Source organism: Schistocerca piceifrons, chromosome 3, assembly GCF_021461385.2.
Source record: "Schistocerca piceifrons isolate TAMUIC-IGC-003096 chromosome 3, iqSchPice1.1, whole genome shotgun sequence".
Lineage (NCBI taxonomy): Eukaryota > Metazoa > Arthropoda > Insecta > Orthoptera > Acrididae > Schistocerca > Schistocerca piceifrons.
This window is the reverse complement of record NC_060140.1, coordinates 217224702-217238722: the sequence shown is the minus strand read 5'-3', so window position 1 is coordinate 217238722 and position 14021 is coordinate 217224702. Positions and strand designations below refer to the sequence as shown.

The 14021-nt window shown below is 39.4% G+C and overlaps 1 protein-coding gene across 1 annotated transcript in view; it reads right to left on the bottom strand.

Annotated features, from left to right (window-relative positions):
• LOC124787768 (dynein beta chain, ciliary-like) overlaps window positions 1-14021 on the bottom strand; it is an 834683-nt gene that overhangs the window by 137291 nt on the left and 683371 nt on the right. Inside the window, exons 68-69 of the mRNA XM_047254657.1 lie at window positions 8967-9137; window positions 8740-8888 (exon numbers count right to left, since the gene is read on the bottom strand). Of these exons, the coding sequence (XP_047110613.1) occupies window positions 8740-8888; window positions 8967-9137 (320 nt within the window). The remainder of the gene's footprint in view (window positions 1-8739; window positions 8889-8966; window positions 9138-14021) is intronic.

Sequence of the window (14021 nt, the reverse complement as noted above, 5' to 3'; positions counted from 1 at the left end):
TCCAAGCGTCCACACAGGAAGAAATCCAGGCGATTTACATCAGGTGAATGCGGTAGTCATCCAACTGGACCTCCATGTCCAAATACTATCGCACATTAATTCCAGAGTGCGGAGGTGCACCATCATGTTGGAATCATATCCTCTGGCAAACATGTAGTGGAACATCATCCAGCGCATCAGACAGATAGTTTGAGAGGAATGCATGATATCTTCATGCAGTCAACTAGTCAGGCAACATGTAGGGGCCCAAACACCTGTCGTGCAATATTATGGCCCAGACGTTGATACCATACAAACTTGATATCCACAGTCACAGGTGATGTGTGGGTTAACCTCACACCAATGGTGGGCATTGTGCATATTGAAGACACCCTCATGAGTGAATGCTGCTTCATCCGACCATATTATGGTGTCCACAAAGTCATAGTTGGCTTCCTGTTGTTGTTGGAACCATTCACAGAATAACATTCGCTGATGGCGAGCTGCAGGATGGAGGTATTGCGTGAAAGCATAATGATAGGGGTGCAGCCCATGCTTGTGCAGCACATTAACAACCATGTGTTGTGAGACACGCAACTGCCTTGCTATGCTACGTGTAGTTCACTGAGGTTCTTGGTGTATGACCTCCAGAATAGCTTCCTCAGTAGCTGGAGTAATGCAAGTCTGTGGACGACCTCTGTCTTGCGATGGTGAAGGAGAGAATCTGAGTCCCAAAGATGCACCTCCAGATGACAAAACACATTTTTATTTGGATAGCATCGACGAGGATGTCTAGCAGCATATTCACGAGCGACAACACGGGCCTGATTATCAGATACACCAAGGACCAGAAGCATATCCACATAATCATCATTTCTGTATGCGTTAATCTACTAGCAACATATTATAGAATTTTATATCAAAATGCAAAACCTCATTCTAAACCCTATCTGGGACACTTTGTATGGAAACTATTTTTACATACATTATTGTGGTTGTGAATATCACAGTTCATCCCATAACAGCTCTTACTATTAACCACAAATACCAAACCAAAGGAAGTAAATGGCCTGGAATTCCCAAAGTCCCTCAAGAGGCTTCTACCAGGTGTTTGGTTATCAGTTTTAAATAATATGCATACCACATGGTTATGTAGAACAAAAACTTTCTTGATCTTAGCATCATTGTGACAGAAATACATGGCATAGGGCGGTACTGAGTAAATGTATGCTAGGAGTCTAGTCTGCAAATTATTACAATGAGAGAAAATTCTAAGTAAAAAGCTTGCAGAATTGAGTTTTCGATTAACTTATCCAAATTCCAGTTCCACCTCAGTTTCTTATCTATCAGCATGTCCAGGAGTGTCACATGCAGAATTTCATGTGGTTTTCAATAACTGACCTCTACTTCTGTTAGTTGTAATTGCATAATATTAAGTCTTAGTGAGAATAATCAATTTATGTTCTTGGAAACGTGACAGATAATGATATAGGGTAATATTTCTAGCTTAGTTCTACAAGAACCGATTCTATATATTTCTTTCTCTGTACAGAATCTTTTAAGGAAGATATACTTAACTTATCGTCAGAAAGATGGTTCAATATTTTGGTTTAAGTTCATTTCTTAAAGATGGAAATGAATCTGTAACTAGAGCTCACTTGCTTATTTCCACTTTTATACATTGGTGTTACTACTGCATACTTTGGTATTTCAGGAAATATGGCTTAATTCATTGTATGATTACAAAATAATTTAAATAATGGTTCATCCAGTTAGTACAAGATTTTGATGCTTTTCTTAAATACCAGAACACTTACTTTCTTCAGTGACTGAATGCTTTTTGTCATATCTTTAAAAGTTGATTTGGCAAAACTGGTATCTGGTTGTGGAGTATTTAATGCCTGCACAAAAACATAAAGTTCACACATGAGACTGAAAACAATGGTACCTTGCCATTTCTGGATGTGGAAGTATACAGAGCTGCTGAAGATAAACTGGGACACAAACTGCACAGGAAACCAACGCACACTAATCGGTACCTGCATGCAGAGAGCCACCACCACCCAGCTCAAAAGTATTCTGTACTGCATACATTAACTGTCTTAGCCTACTGGATAAGAGATGAAAATAACATCAAAGAAGAATTAAAGGAACTACAACATACGTTTTGTGCCAATGGCTATGATGACAACAGCCAATGGCTATGATGACAACATCATAAGAAAGGTAGCTAAAACCAAACGGAGCAGAACACGAGAAGAAGGCAAAGAAGAGAAGCTTCCACTTGTACACTTACCATATGTAAAAGGCTTCAGTGAATGGCTAGACAATGTCCTCCGCTGACAAGGTTTCAAACCTATTTTTCCAAGCAGTCACAGGATCCATGAAATGATAGGTTCCACCAAGGATGTAGTCAACAATCTTAACATTACAGGTGTTTGCGAACTACGGTGTGAGTGCGGTGCTATCTACATAGGAGAAACAGGGAGAACTGTCAGCTTACGAGTAGCAGAACATGAACACTATGTACGATTACAACAACATAATAAATTGGCAATAGCGGAACACCACTGTGACTGTGGACAACCTATCAGGTTCCAGAAAGCCCGAGTACTGGTGAAAGAATTGTGGATGCGAGAACGCAAAATACAGGAGGCGATCAAAATTATTAAGCAGCCTGACAACATCAACAGAGAAGATGCCTACAAACTCCTGGCATCCTGGTTGCCGCCCATCCCAGTCCAACGGGCTGTAAGCAGTAGCGGGGCAGAAGCTACATTGGACACGGACGTATCTGCACAAGCAGCTGTAGAGCAACTGTCAGTCCAATTCCGCGCACACCAGGAGCAAAACTTGCTGACCAGAAGCCAAACGCTGATTGGCGGACAGCTACCAATCGTTGATGACATGGACATCCACGAATAGCCTGTCTCCTTCCATCTTCCGTTATGTCACGACTACCAAATCATATTAGAGGGTCAATTAAAAGTTTTACAACAGTGACGCCAGACATCGATAGTCTGTAATAAATAGAAGAACCTATTCCTATGCAAAACCAGTTGTGCCCTGAGGAAAGCCATTGCAATTCGGCCAAAACGTCGGTTTTAGTTTATTATTGATGTTAGTTTTTAGTGATGACACGGCATAATACACAGAAGAATTTTAATCACTATGACACCGGTCACAGAAGCCTATGTTCTTATACTTAATGCCTATCTAAGTGCCAGTACATCCAGTGGATCTGCTTTTTATGGTACATTTTTTTTTCACTGTGTTTTAGTCCACTGTTAGGAAGAATACATCAACTTTTATGACAAATGGTGTGAATTCATCATCTTATGTTTCACTGTTACTGCCATCTAATACTTTAGTATTTTATCCCTTATTGATTTGATTCGTGTGCCTAATAATGCTCCTTTCTACCTTTGCTTTATTTTTCGATTGTTTGTATGTATAATTTTTGTTTTTGTGATTACATGGTAAATAACTTAGCAGTATTGCTAGTAGTACACCTTAAGGTCTTGAGCAGAGCAAGTCCTTTGCAATAAATAAAACTCTGTTCCTAGCACAAAATACTTTAATCTCAGAGATTAGCCATTCCTCCTCTTGGATACCACTGTAATTGCCCCTGACCCACTGTAAAGACTATTTATATTTATAGTGTTGTAAAAATATTATTAGGAAATGATTAACTTTCTCACCTACTATGTACCCTTGATAAATATCTTTCCATTTTTCATCTTGTAAATTCTCCCTGAAATGTGTAGTTTAGTCAGCATTTACAATTCTGTGAAATTTTACTTTTCTCCTCTTAGCTAAACCGGATTTTTGGAGGTGATTTACTGCTTCTATTTGACCGCCATGGTCAGAAAACAGTTTGCTTCAGAGGTAACTTCTATTTAGGTGTTAGCATGTATTTCTGGAAGTATTTGTCTCATGTGTTGTCTTATATGGATGTGAAACACAGATGATAAAGAGTACATACTAGAAGGGAATAAAAAATTTTAAAACATAGTACTGCATAAGGATGCCGAGGATTTGGTAGATAGATCAGATAACTAATGAAGAGATACTGAACTGACCTAAGTAAATCCTAGCTTAATCGGACACAAGCTGAGGCATCAACAAATAGTTACTGTAATAATGGAGGAAAATCTGTGTAAGTGGGGGGTGTGCAATCAAAACTGTAGGAGGAGAAGACAACTCAACACAGCAAGGAGTTTCAAATGATGTAAGCTTCAGGAGGTATGCAGAGATGAAGGGAGTTGCTTCAACCAGACTTCAGGCTGAAGGGTGCAACAACAATATGCCTATTTGATGAAAAGCAGTTGGATTCAAAACTCACCAATCATTGATGCAGTCTGTCTTTCTGTTCTTAATGAGAATGCTACTGTAAGGAACAAAGCAAATCAGGACAACATTAACTCAAACTGCCCTCAAGTACAGTACAAGAAGAAGTCAATACTAAAGTTTACAAACACAGTCACTAGTTAGTTATTTCTACTGAGTCTTATCAATATTCTCTAACTGTTTTATAAAATTTACATTTCCTGTTGGGGGAGTGTACACTGTCATAACCAGAACCCTGTATGTTTCCAAGTCTCTTACTGAAGTATGTCAGTCAAAGGTCTGTTCAATGCAGTATTCATTTAGGCTTATGGATGCAGATACATTTTCTACGTATACAGCGACTACCCTTCCCCTATACCGTCCCTGTCTGTTGCCATCTATGTGCGTCACTTGATTTTTGTGACTTTAAAATTGTGTTCCATTACACATAGCACCTCTCTAAATATACCTTTAGATGTTTCATTATCCTGTTCTGCTATGAGAAGCTCATCTTTCATATTTAACAACCCAAGCAACTGCTCTCTTTTCATTACCTGCTGCTACTATGTTTACAGATATTCAGCAGTTATGTCTTTCAGAAACATTTGCTCTGTAACAGGCTTAGTGAAAATGTTAAAAATCACATGGATTTGACAGGCAGTACTGCAGTTGCACTGAATGCTTCTAAAACTTAGTGATGCAATAATCTCTTTTCAGAAATATCCAGATGTGTGCATCATCAATCAGATGGCTCCATCTATGGTGGAGCCATGTGAGGGATGATATACAAATCACACTTATGTGTGTTCATCCCAACCTACAGAGTAAATTCTGAAATTGTGAATTTACAAGTTTGACAGAATGCTTTACCCCCGCAGTGCAAAAACCACTACATGACCTTTTTATCAAGGTATTTTATCAGAGAGACTAAATCATATGTGATATCACTGTGCCCTGCAGTAGTAGATTCTTGGGTTTTCATATGGATTTTCATATACACAGAGAGTTCTACATGGCGGGGATTGAAAAGAAACGTGTTAATAGTCATGTGACAATAAAATGAGTCAGACAAAAGTTTTATGGTTCCAAAAGTTCTACTTCCTATGCTCCCACAATATTCTTTATTCCAGAAGTGCTCATCCAGCAAGCTACACAGCAGACTTTCTGTGATGTTTGGAACGCAGGAGAGTTAGAAATGAAGCTGTGATGTCATGTCATGAGTCACAGCTGCAGTTCTAAGTGGTGAGAGTACTTGGAGCAGTGCCTATGAATTCCATGGTTCTTGGTTTGAGTTCCAGTCACCACACAATTTAATCCATCAGGAAGTTTTAACAGGTAAAGGTATATCAATATGGAGCTCAACAATCTTTACATTTGGAAGTGCTACAGGATCCCTGGAAGACAATTTTAAAGCTTAGACAACAAATATTGCACCTTTAACTGAAGGTCATTATAACTGTATTCATACCAGACTAATGCAAGTCAAAATGGCACCAGGACAAGTATGACTTTTTTATTGAAGAAAATGACCAAATAGTACATGGCTGTATGCAGGTAGCAAACATTTTAATGGTCACTTCCTGAGTGTAAGCAGAGAAAAGGAAGAAGCATTGCACTACATGTAACAAGCAGTTCCACAAACAACGAATCAGTTTTGTAACAGTCCAATTATTTAATGTTAATTTAAGAAAAAATTAGCTCCATTTTATTTCCATACTCACTGGTCTTCTGGACTGATAAGAAAATGCTTGGTGCATGTGTGCTACAATCTACACAGTACACAAAACGGGACAGAATACTTGTTGCAGAAGCAACAAAAAAAGCATACCATATTGAATACAATCAAAATCCCTAAGATTGGCAGTGTTTTGCAGCAGCTTGAAATTTAGTGCAGATTTCAATGTGAGATGCTTTTAATAACTTCCACAAAGAAACTCTATCTCAAAAACTGATGGAAAATAAAAAGAGATTTTGGTCATATTTAAAGTTCACTGCACAACAGTCATGATAATTTTACCAATGAAAGTGCCACTAAAGTGGAGTTACTAAATACTATTGTCTAAAATTCATTCATCAAAGAATGATAAAGCAAACATTTCAGAATTTGAATCAAGAACTCCCGACAACGTGAGTAACTTAGAAGTAGATATCCTCAGTGTAGAGAAGCCACTCAAATCACTTGATAAAGGCAAGTTTTCTGCTCCAGATTGTATACCAATTAGATTCCTATCAGAGTATGCTGATGCAATAGCTCCATGTCTAGCAAACATATCTTGGTGAAAGATCTGTTCCTAAAGGCTGGAAACATGCACAGTTGACATCAATACTCCAGAAAGAAAATAGGAGTAATCCATTGAATTACAGATCCATATCACTGACATTGATTTTCAGCGGGATTTTTGAACATGTTCAATGACTGAACATTATGAATTACCTAGAAGTAAAAATCTATTGACATGCAGTCAGCACAGATTCAGAAAATATCATTCTTGTACAACACAACTCTCTCTTTATTCTTATGGAGTTATGAGTGCTATTGACAAAAGGTCTCAAATAGATTCCATATTTCTGGATTTCCAGAAGGTTTTTCATGCCATTCCTCATAAGTGATTTCTACTCAATTTGTGTACCTATGGAGTATCGTCTCAGTTGTGCAATTGGATTTGTGATTTCCTTTCAAAAAGGTCACAGTTCAAAGTAACTGACAGAAAGTCATAGAGTAAAAAGGAAGTGATTTATGGTGCTCCCCAAGGAAGTGTTATAGGTCATCTGCTGTTCTTAACTTATATAAATGATTTAGAAGACACTCTGAGTAGCCCTCTTAGATTGTTTGAAGGTGACTAGTAAAGCCATCTCTTAGATTGTTTGAAGGTGACTAGTAAAGCCATCAGAAGATCAAAGCCAATTACTAAATGATTCGGACGAGATATCTGTATGGTGTGAAAAGTGGCAATTGAATCTACATAATGAAAAGTGTGAGGCCATCAAGCATTATTACTGAATGGAATCCATTAAATTTTGGTTACATGATAAATACACAAATCTAAAGGCTGTGAATTCAACCAAATACCTAGCGATAAAAATTATGAACAACTTAAACTGGACATATCACTGGATCCACTGAAGAGGCTGCCTACACTATGCTTGTTCATCCTTTACTAGAACATTAGTGTGCAGTACATGATCACTGCCAGATAAGGTTGACAGAAGACGTCAAAAAATTTCAAAGAAGGGCAGTTTGTTTTGTACTATCGTGAAATAGGACAGGGACATGATATGAGAGCTGGGTTGGCAATCATTAAAACAAAACAAAAGTCTATCTCTTTTTTAGATGGTGAGATGTTTTGCAAAGTTTCAGTCTCAAACTTTCTCCTCTGAATGTGAAAATATTTTATTGAGCACCCCCCCCCCCCCCCCCCCCCCCGGAACTTAAGTGTAAATTTCAGAGTAGTGATGTAGATGTAGCTGTAGGTCCTTCCTGACCTTCCTTTTCCAAATTAATATCTTGAAATAAAGTACTAAGCTCACTGAAAGCTCTGTTTATTTAATTAGAGTAGTTAGAGTATTTATATTTTATCAGGATATTTGGACTTGGGGAACTGGACAGAGGTTGACTTTATCAGTAAGTAAACAGCTGCTATTTGTGAAGTTACATAAATACTTTGTTTTGAAGTACTGAGTACTGTGAATGGAGGAGAACTGGCTTTTTCCTAAGTAGCTGCTTTTCTCCTGTTTTACAATAGCTCCCTTCAGTGGCTGCTTCTGTCTGTTAAGATGTAACTTGACTTCATCTCAGTGATCTGTGGTAAACTGGATGCCAAACTGTAGCTGTGCCAGCCAAAGATGCTCATATTTCATTCCTTGTGTAACTACATGATGGTTAAGAAGTATCATTACAACAAAAAAGAAAGTACTTTCAAATTCTATACCCACAAGAGACTATTACATTGGATGGTCCATTTCTGGAAAAGAACTAAATGTATGCCTTCAAAATCAGCACAAAAATGGTAATAGTTCTGCTGCATCATTCTAAATCTCAAGAGTGAACCAGACATTAACTGGCAGATAAGAAAAATGATTCTATTAATTTTGCTTGTGCTTTACTCATGCTAATACAGTTACTTGCAAAAAATACTGTTCACTACAACACTACTGTCAATACCCTGCAAGTGAATTCATAGTAATCTTTACGTAGACAGAGCATTTTTACACAATAGAAATCTACTAATGTCTCTGATGTAAAGTTTCTCAAATGGTTGTTATAACTTTTAGAATATAGCAAATCATATGACCAGTTTTTAGTCATGGTAATTACAAAAAAATTGTTTAAAACTTCAACTTTATTTAGATCACCTAAACTAATGGAGTAGTCACTGCTAAGACGCTGAGGCTAAAGCATTAAGGCAACTAATGGTAGGTCTACAGTAGAACCTGTATTCATCTTTAGATGAGAGGCTACGAATGCCACCCCAGCTGCTGTCAGATAAAAAGTCAACTGGACTAGTCACATGTGGCATTATGGGAAAGCGTAACAGGAAATCCAGTTCTGCAGGCTGAATTTCTTCATTCATCAATAAAATCTGAAAATGTTATGGAACAACATAACAAAACATATATACTACAAAACTGTATTTCACACAGTGATAGGCTGCACTCACCTGAAAAGCCATCTGTGAAGCAAATATAAGTTTGTCACATTCAAAAAGCCCTCTAGTTGTGTACACAAAAACAGAGTACGTAATACAGTCTATTAGATTCAAAACCCTTGTGGGCACATCATCAGATGGTACAGCTTTCTCAATTGCCTTTTGAAAAACCACGCTAAATGCCTGAAATTTATAAAAAGAGACCCATAATACATTATTTACAAATGTAAAATAAAATTGTTTGATAAACTCTCAGGCACACATCTAAGGAATATCATTAAAATATTCAATATTTCAGTGGATGAACTTATCAGCACTCTCAAAACTGCATGGACATGTGGAGGAGGAGGAGAGGGGCAAGGAGGTGGGTTAGAGGGATCGAACACCTCTGCCTCCTGAAATATTCTAAGTAAGAATTAGATTCTTCATTATCACATGTATCTGCTTTCCTTCGCATGCGGGATCAGCATGTTGAATCCCTGAGTCCTTTGTGTTTACAAATTTATTTAGCATTGCTCCCAACACATTCCTAATACAAAGAGGCGATTGTGTTGTCTTAACAAGTAACTGACCAATGCAACAGGTGCTCCCTAATGACCTACATTCTTTGTATCCTATATTCCTTGGTACACATGCACTGGCACAGTGTCATTCTTTTTTGAGAAATTACTCATTTGCGTTAATGAGCTTCTTTGAACCACAGCCTGCCATTAAGCAATGTATAATGTGGTTCATCTTGGAAAATCTATTTAAAAGGCAGGTTGCACTATATGTGTGATGAGGATGCATAAATTGTTCTGTGGCATTACTTAAGAGAATGTTCATCCTGTAATGTGTGATAGAAGCTACTAAATGAAACAAATCCTTGGCTAGAATGTCTGTACTTTAAACTAAGTTTAGTAATACAAATGGTGCTGCTGAGTCCACCTTAGAACACAGTTCCCAGCATATATTTGCACATAGTTTGCACTGTCCCATTCACTCATGTAGAAAAATCTCTCTCTAGTACAGAACTTGTGACCTGCTGTCCAATAAACCAAAACTTTTGCCAGTCAGTAAACAGTTGTTAAGTTCACATGATGGTCATCAGTTTAGTATGCTCACACAATACTACACTGTTCACCAACTTGCAGTAATCTGAATGTTCTGAAATATAATTACGTAGCAAGCTACGTAAAATTCTCCAGCCCATCAGGAGTACGTCACAATTTTCTCTAAAAATCTTAAAACTTCAAAAATGTCATTTACAATGGCTCTCTTAGTTTCTGAGCCATTAATTAGGTGAAAGCAAATTACAACATATTTACTTATTGGTACATTGAACAAAATTTCCTCCCACTACTAAAGCTTAAGCACAACTCCTCCAGATAAGAGAGAGTAAATCTCTCCTGCTTCCAGAACACATGATCATTCTTCTCTCTGACTACTGGAGTATAATTTAGCAAATCAACTTCATAGCTTTTCACATACAGCATGGTAATATTTCTCCTTAACCAGTTCCCAACTCCAAATTTCATTTAATTATTCCCCACACTTTGTCTCTTTCAAAAAGCAAATGGACTCAAAACAGTCCCATCTTTAACAGTCTTAAGGACAAAAAGACTTTGTTTCTAGAATTCTTAAAGTGACTACTTTACAATGAGTACTTAATGTCACATATGTGACTCATGGCATGTTGCACAATGTGATTCATATGTGTTGACAAATTTCAAGATTCATATGTCACATACACGCTGCATTCACTTCATCACTTACGTTTAGCACTGATTGTGCTATTGAATACAAGGACATTAGAGAAGGAGGACAAGCTCGGTTTGCTTCAAGGGAGGAGAAGAAATCAGCCATGTGCTTGCAAAGGAACCATCCTGATATTTGCCTGGAGCAATTACGGGAAATCATGGAAAATCCGAATCATGATGGCTGAATGCAGATCTGAACCATCATCCTCCTAAATGCAAGTCCAGTGAACTAACCAATGTGTTCTCTCCACTGATTCTAATACCAGTATAAATGTAATTAGTAACATCAAACAACTGAAAATAATAATTAATGCTCTAAAAGTTAAAACATTATGTAACTTATACTTTTAGGAACGAAATACTTTTTATTTAACCATATAGTAAGAAAATGTTTAGTCATCCCTTGATGTATTTACAAAAACATATTAACATGACAGGATGTTGCTTTTAATGGAAGGTTATAAAATCTAGCTTTTAGGTAATTTTGATTATCTCTAAAATTACTTACGGTGTAGAACTGAAACATACAGAAGTTAACTACTGTCATTCTGAAAGACTTCATAGTGATTGGTATATGGGAAATGACTATTAATTCAAAGGTTGGTGTGTGATTTAAAACAATGTGCAAAGCATATGCACGCATGGCTAACTCTACAACATGCAAGCACAGGGACAGCAGATTGCAACTTCCCAGTGTGGGAAAGCATCCTGTAGAGCACTAGGCCAGTAAGAAAAATCTTACATTTTCCTAATAATCAGTGCACATCACTCACACACAGTAATGTCAATGACGGATAGTAATGGTGAATGGCTCAGAAAAAAGAGTGCACATCCTCCAAATGTACACTCCTGGAAATTGAAATAAGAACACCGTGAATTCATTGTCCCAGGAAGGGGAAACTTTATTGACACATTCCTGGGGTCAGATACATCACATGATCACACTGACAGAACCACAGGCACATAGACACAGGCAACAGAGCATGCACAATGTCGGCACTAGTACAGTGTATATCCACCTTTCGCAGCAATGCAGGCTGCTATTCTCCCATGGAGACGATCGTAGAGATGCTGGATGTAGTCCTGTGGAACGGCTTGCCATGCCATTTCCACCTGGCGCCTCAGTTGGACCAGCTTTCGTGCTGGACGTGCAGACCGCGTGAGACGACGCTTCATCCAGTCCCAAACATGCTCTATGGGGGACAGATCCGGAGATCTTGCTGGCCAGGGTAGTTGACTTACACCTTCTAGAGCACGTTGGGTGGCACGGGATACATGCGGACGTGCATTGTCCTGCTGGAACAGCAAGTTCCCTTGCCGGTCTAGGAATGGTAGAACGATGGGTTCGATGACGGTTTGGATGTACCGTGCACTATTCAGTGTCCCCTCGACGATCACCAGTGGTGTATGGCCAGTGTAGGAGATCGCTCCCCACACCATGATGCCGGGTGTTGGCCCTGTGTGCCTCGGTCGTATGCAGTCCTGATTGTGGCGCTCACCTGCACGGCGCCAAACACGCATACGACCATCATTGGCACCAAGGCAGAAGCGACTCTCATCGCTGAAGACGACACGTCTCCATTCGTCCCTCCATTTACGCCTGTCGCGACACCACTGGAGGCTGGCTGCACGATGTTGGGGCGTGAGCGGAAGACGGCCTAACGGTGTGCGGGACCGTAGCCCAGCTTCATGGAGACGGTTGCGAATGGTCCTCGCCGATACCCCAGGAGCAACAGTGTCCCTAATTTGCTGGGAAGTGGCGGTGCGGTCCCCTACGGCACTGCGTAGGATCCTACGGTCTTGGCGTGCATCCGTGCGTCGCTGCGGTCCGGTCCCAGGTCGACGGGCACGTGCACCTTCCGCCGACCACTGGCGACAACATCGATGTACTGTGGAGACCTCAGGCCCCACGTGTTGAGCAATTCGGCGGTACGTCCACCCGGCCTCCCGCATGCCCACTGTACGCCCTCGCTCAAAGATCGTCAACTGCACATACGGTTCACGTCCACGCTGTCGTGGCATGCTACCAGTGTTAAAGACTGCGATGGAGCTCCGTATGCCACGGCAAACTGTCTGACACTGACGGCGGCGGTGCTCAAATGCTGCGCAGCTAGCGCCATTCGACGGCCAACACCGCGGTTCCTGGTGTGTCCGCTGTGCCGTGCTTGTGATCATTGCTTGTACAGCCCTCTCGCAGTGTCCGGAGCAAGTATGGTGGGTCTGACACACAGGTGTCAATGTGTTCTTTTTTCCATTTCCAGGAGTGTATATTGGATTTCCACAAGTTTGTAACTGCATCTTCTGGATGTGATTAATGTGTTTAACACAGTGAGATCAACAATTAGATTCGCATAAAAATGAAGTGGATGGGAGAGGAACAATTATCTCCACTGATTTTTTTCTATGCAAATAAAAATGTTTTTAACCAAATGCAAACTCAACTTCTGTTGATACCAGTACATCCCAAATTAATCCTGAGTCAAGTGACATCACAGTGAACACAGCAGCTAGCAATAGTAAATGGAATATCAGACAATATGTGAATGAAGTTCACATTGATAACTTCTGCAACGAACTGCTGAAATCCCTATGGGTGCCACTTGAAGGCTACATATTCCCAGCACATTCCACAGAAAACCTACTTTTCTGAAAACAGTGGCCTCGCAGGTACTCTTGGTTGGCATTTTCTGAACACATTCAAGGAGCACCTTGTAAAAGTTTCATTCTTTTTCAAGCAGACAATGTTGGGATATGTGTACAACAACACTTGGGTCCTTTAAAATATGGCCATAAGGTAACTGGAAGAAAGCTCTAGACAACATTCTGGTCACAGAAAGATGATATATCATCTAAAATGTGTCAAATCTTCTGACAGAGTTTTGAAGGTAGCAAAGGGAAAGAAAAAAATCTGTTGTGCATTAACTGAACAGCAAAAAGGCACATCAAGATGATAACTGAAGTAAGGTGTTTCTATCAACTGTGAAAACTGCCATCCTGGAATGTTTATAAGCCCAAGTTGAGCATAAAAGAGGGGAATACAAAAGGAGCTCTAGCGAAGGAAGCATCAGCAGACGTTACACTCTATAATGTATATAAACAGTACATGTCAGTCTTTCTGGACTTCAATTAAGCCTATGATTCAATAGACTGTGAAGCCTGTTAAACATCCTTAATGAATTCATGGTTGACCTTAAACTGTTGGCATTAATTAGAAGCACCCTAACATGTAGAAATCCAAGTTAAAATCCTATGATGCCCTCAAGATTCCTTGGAGATACAACAGGAGTCTGACAAGGGAATAGGCTGTCTCCAAAGCTTTTCAATGGTG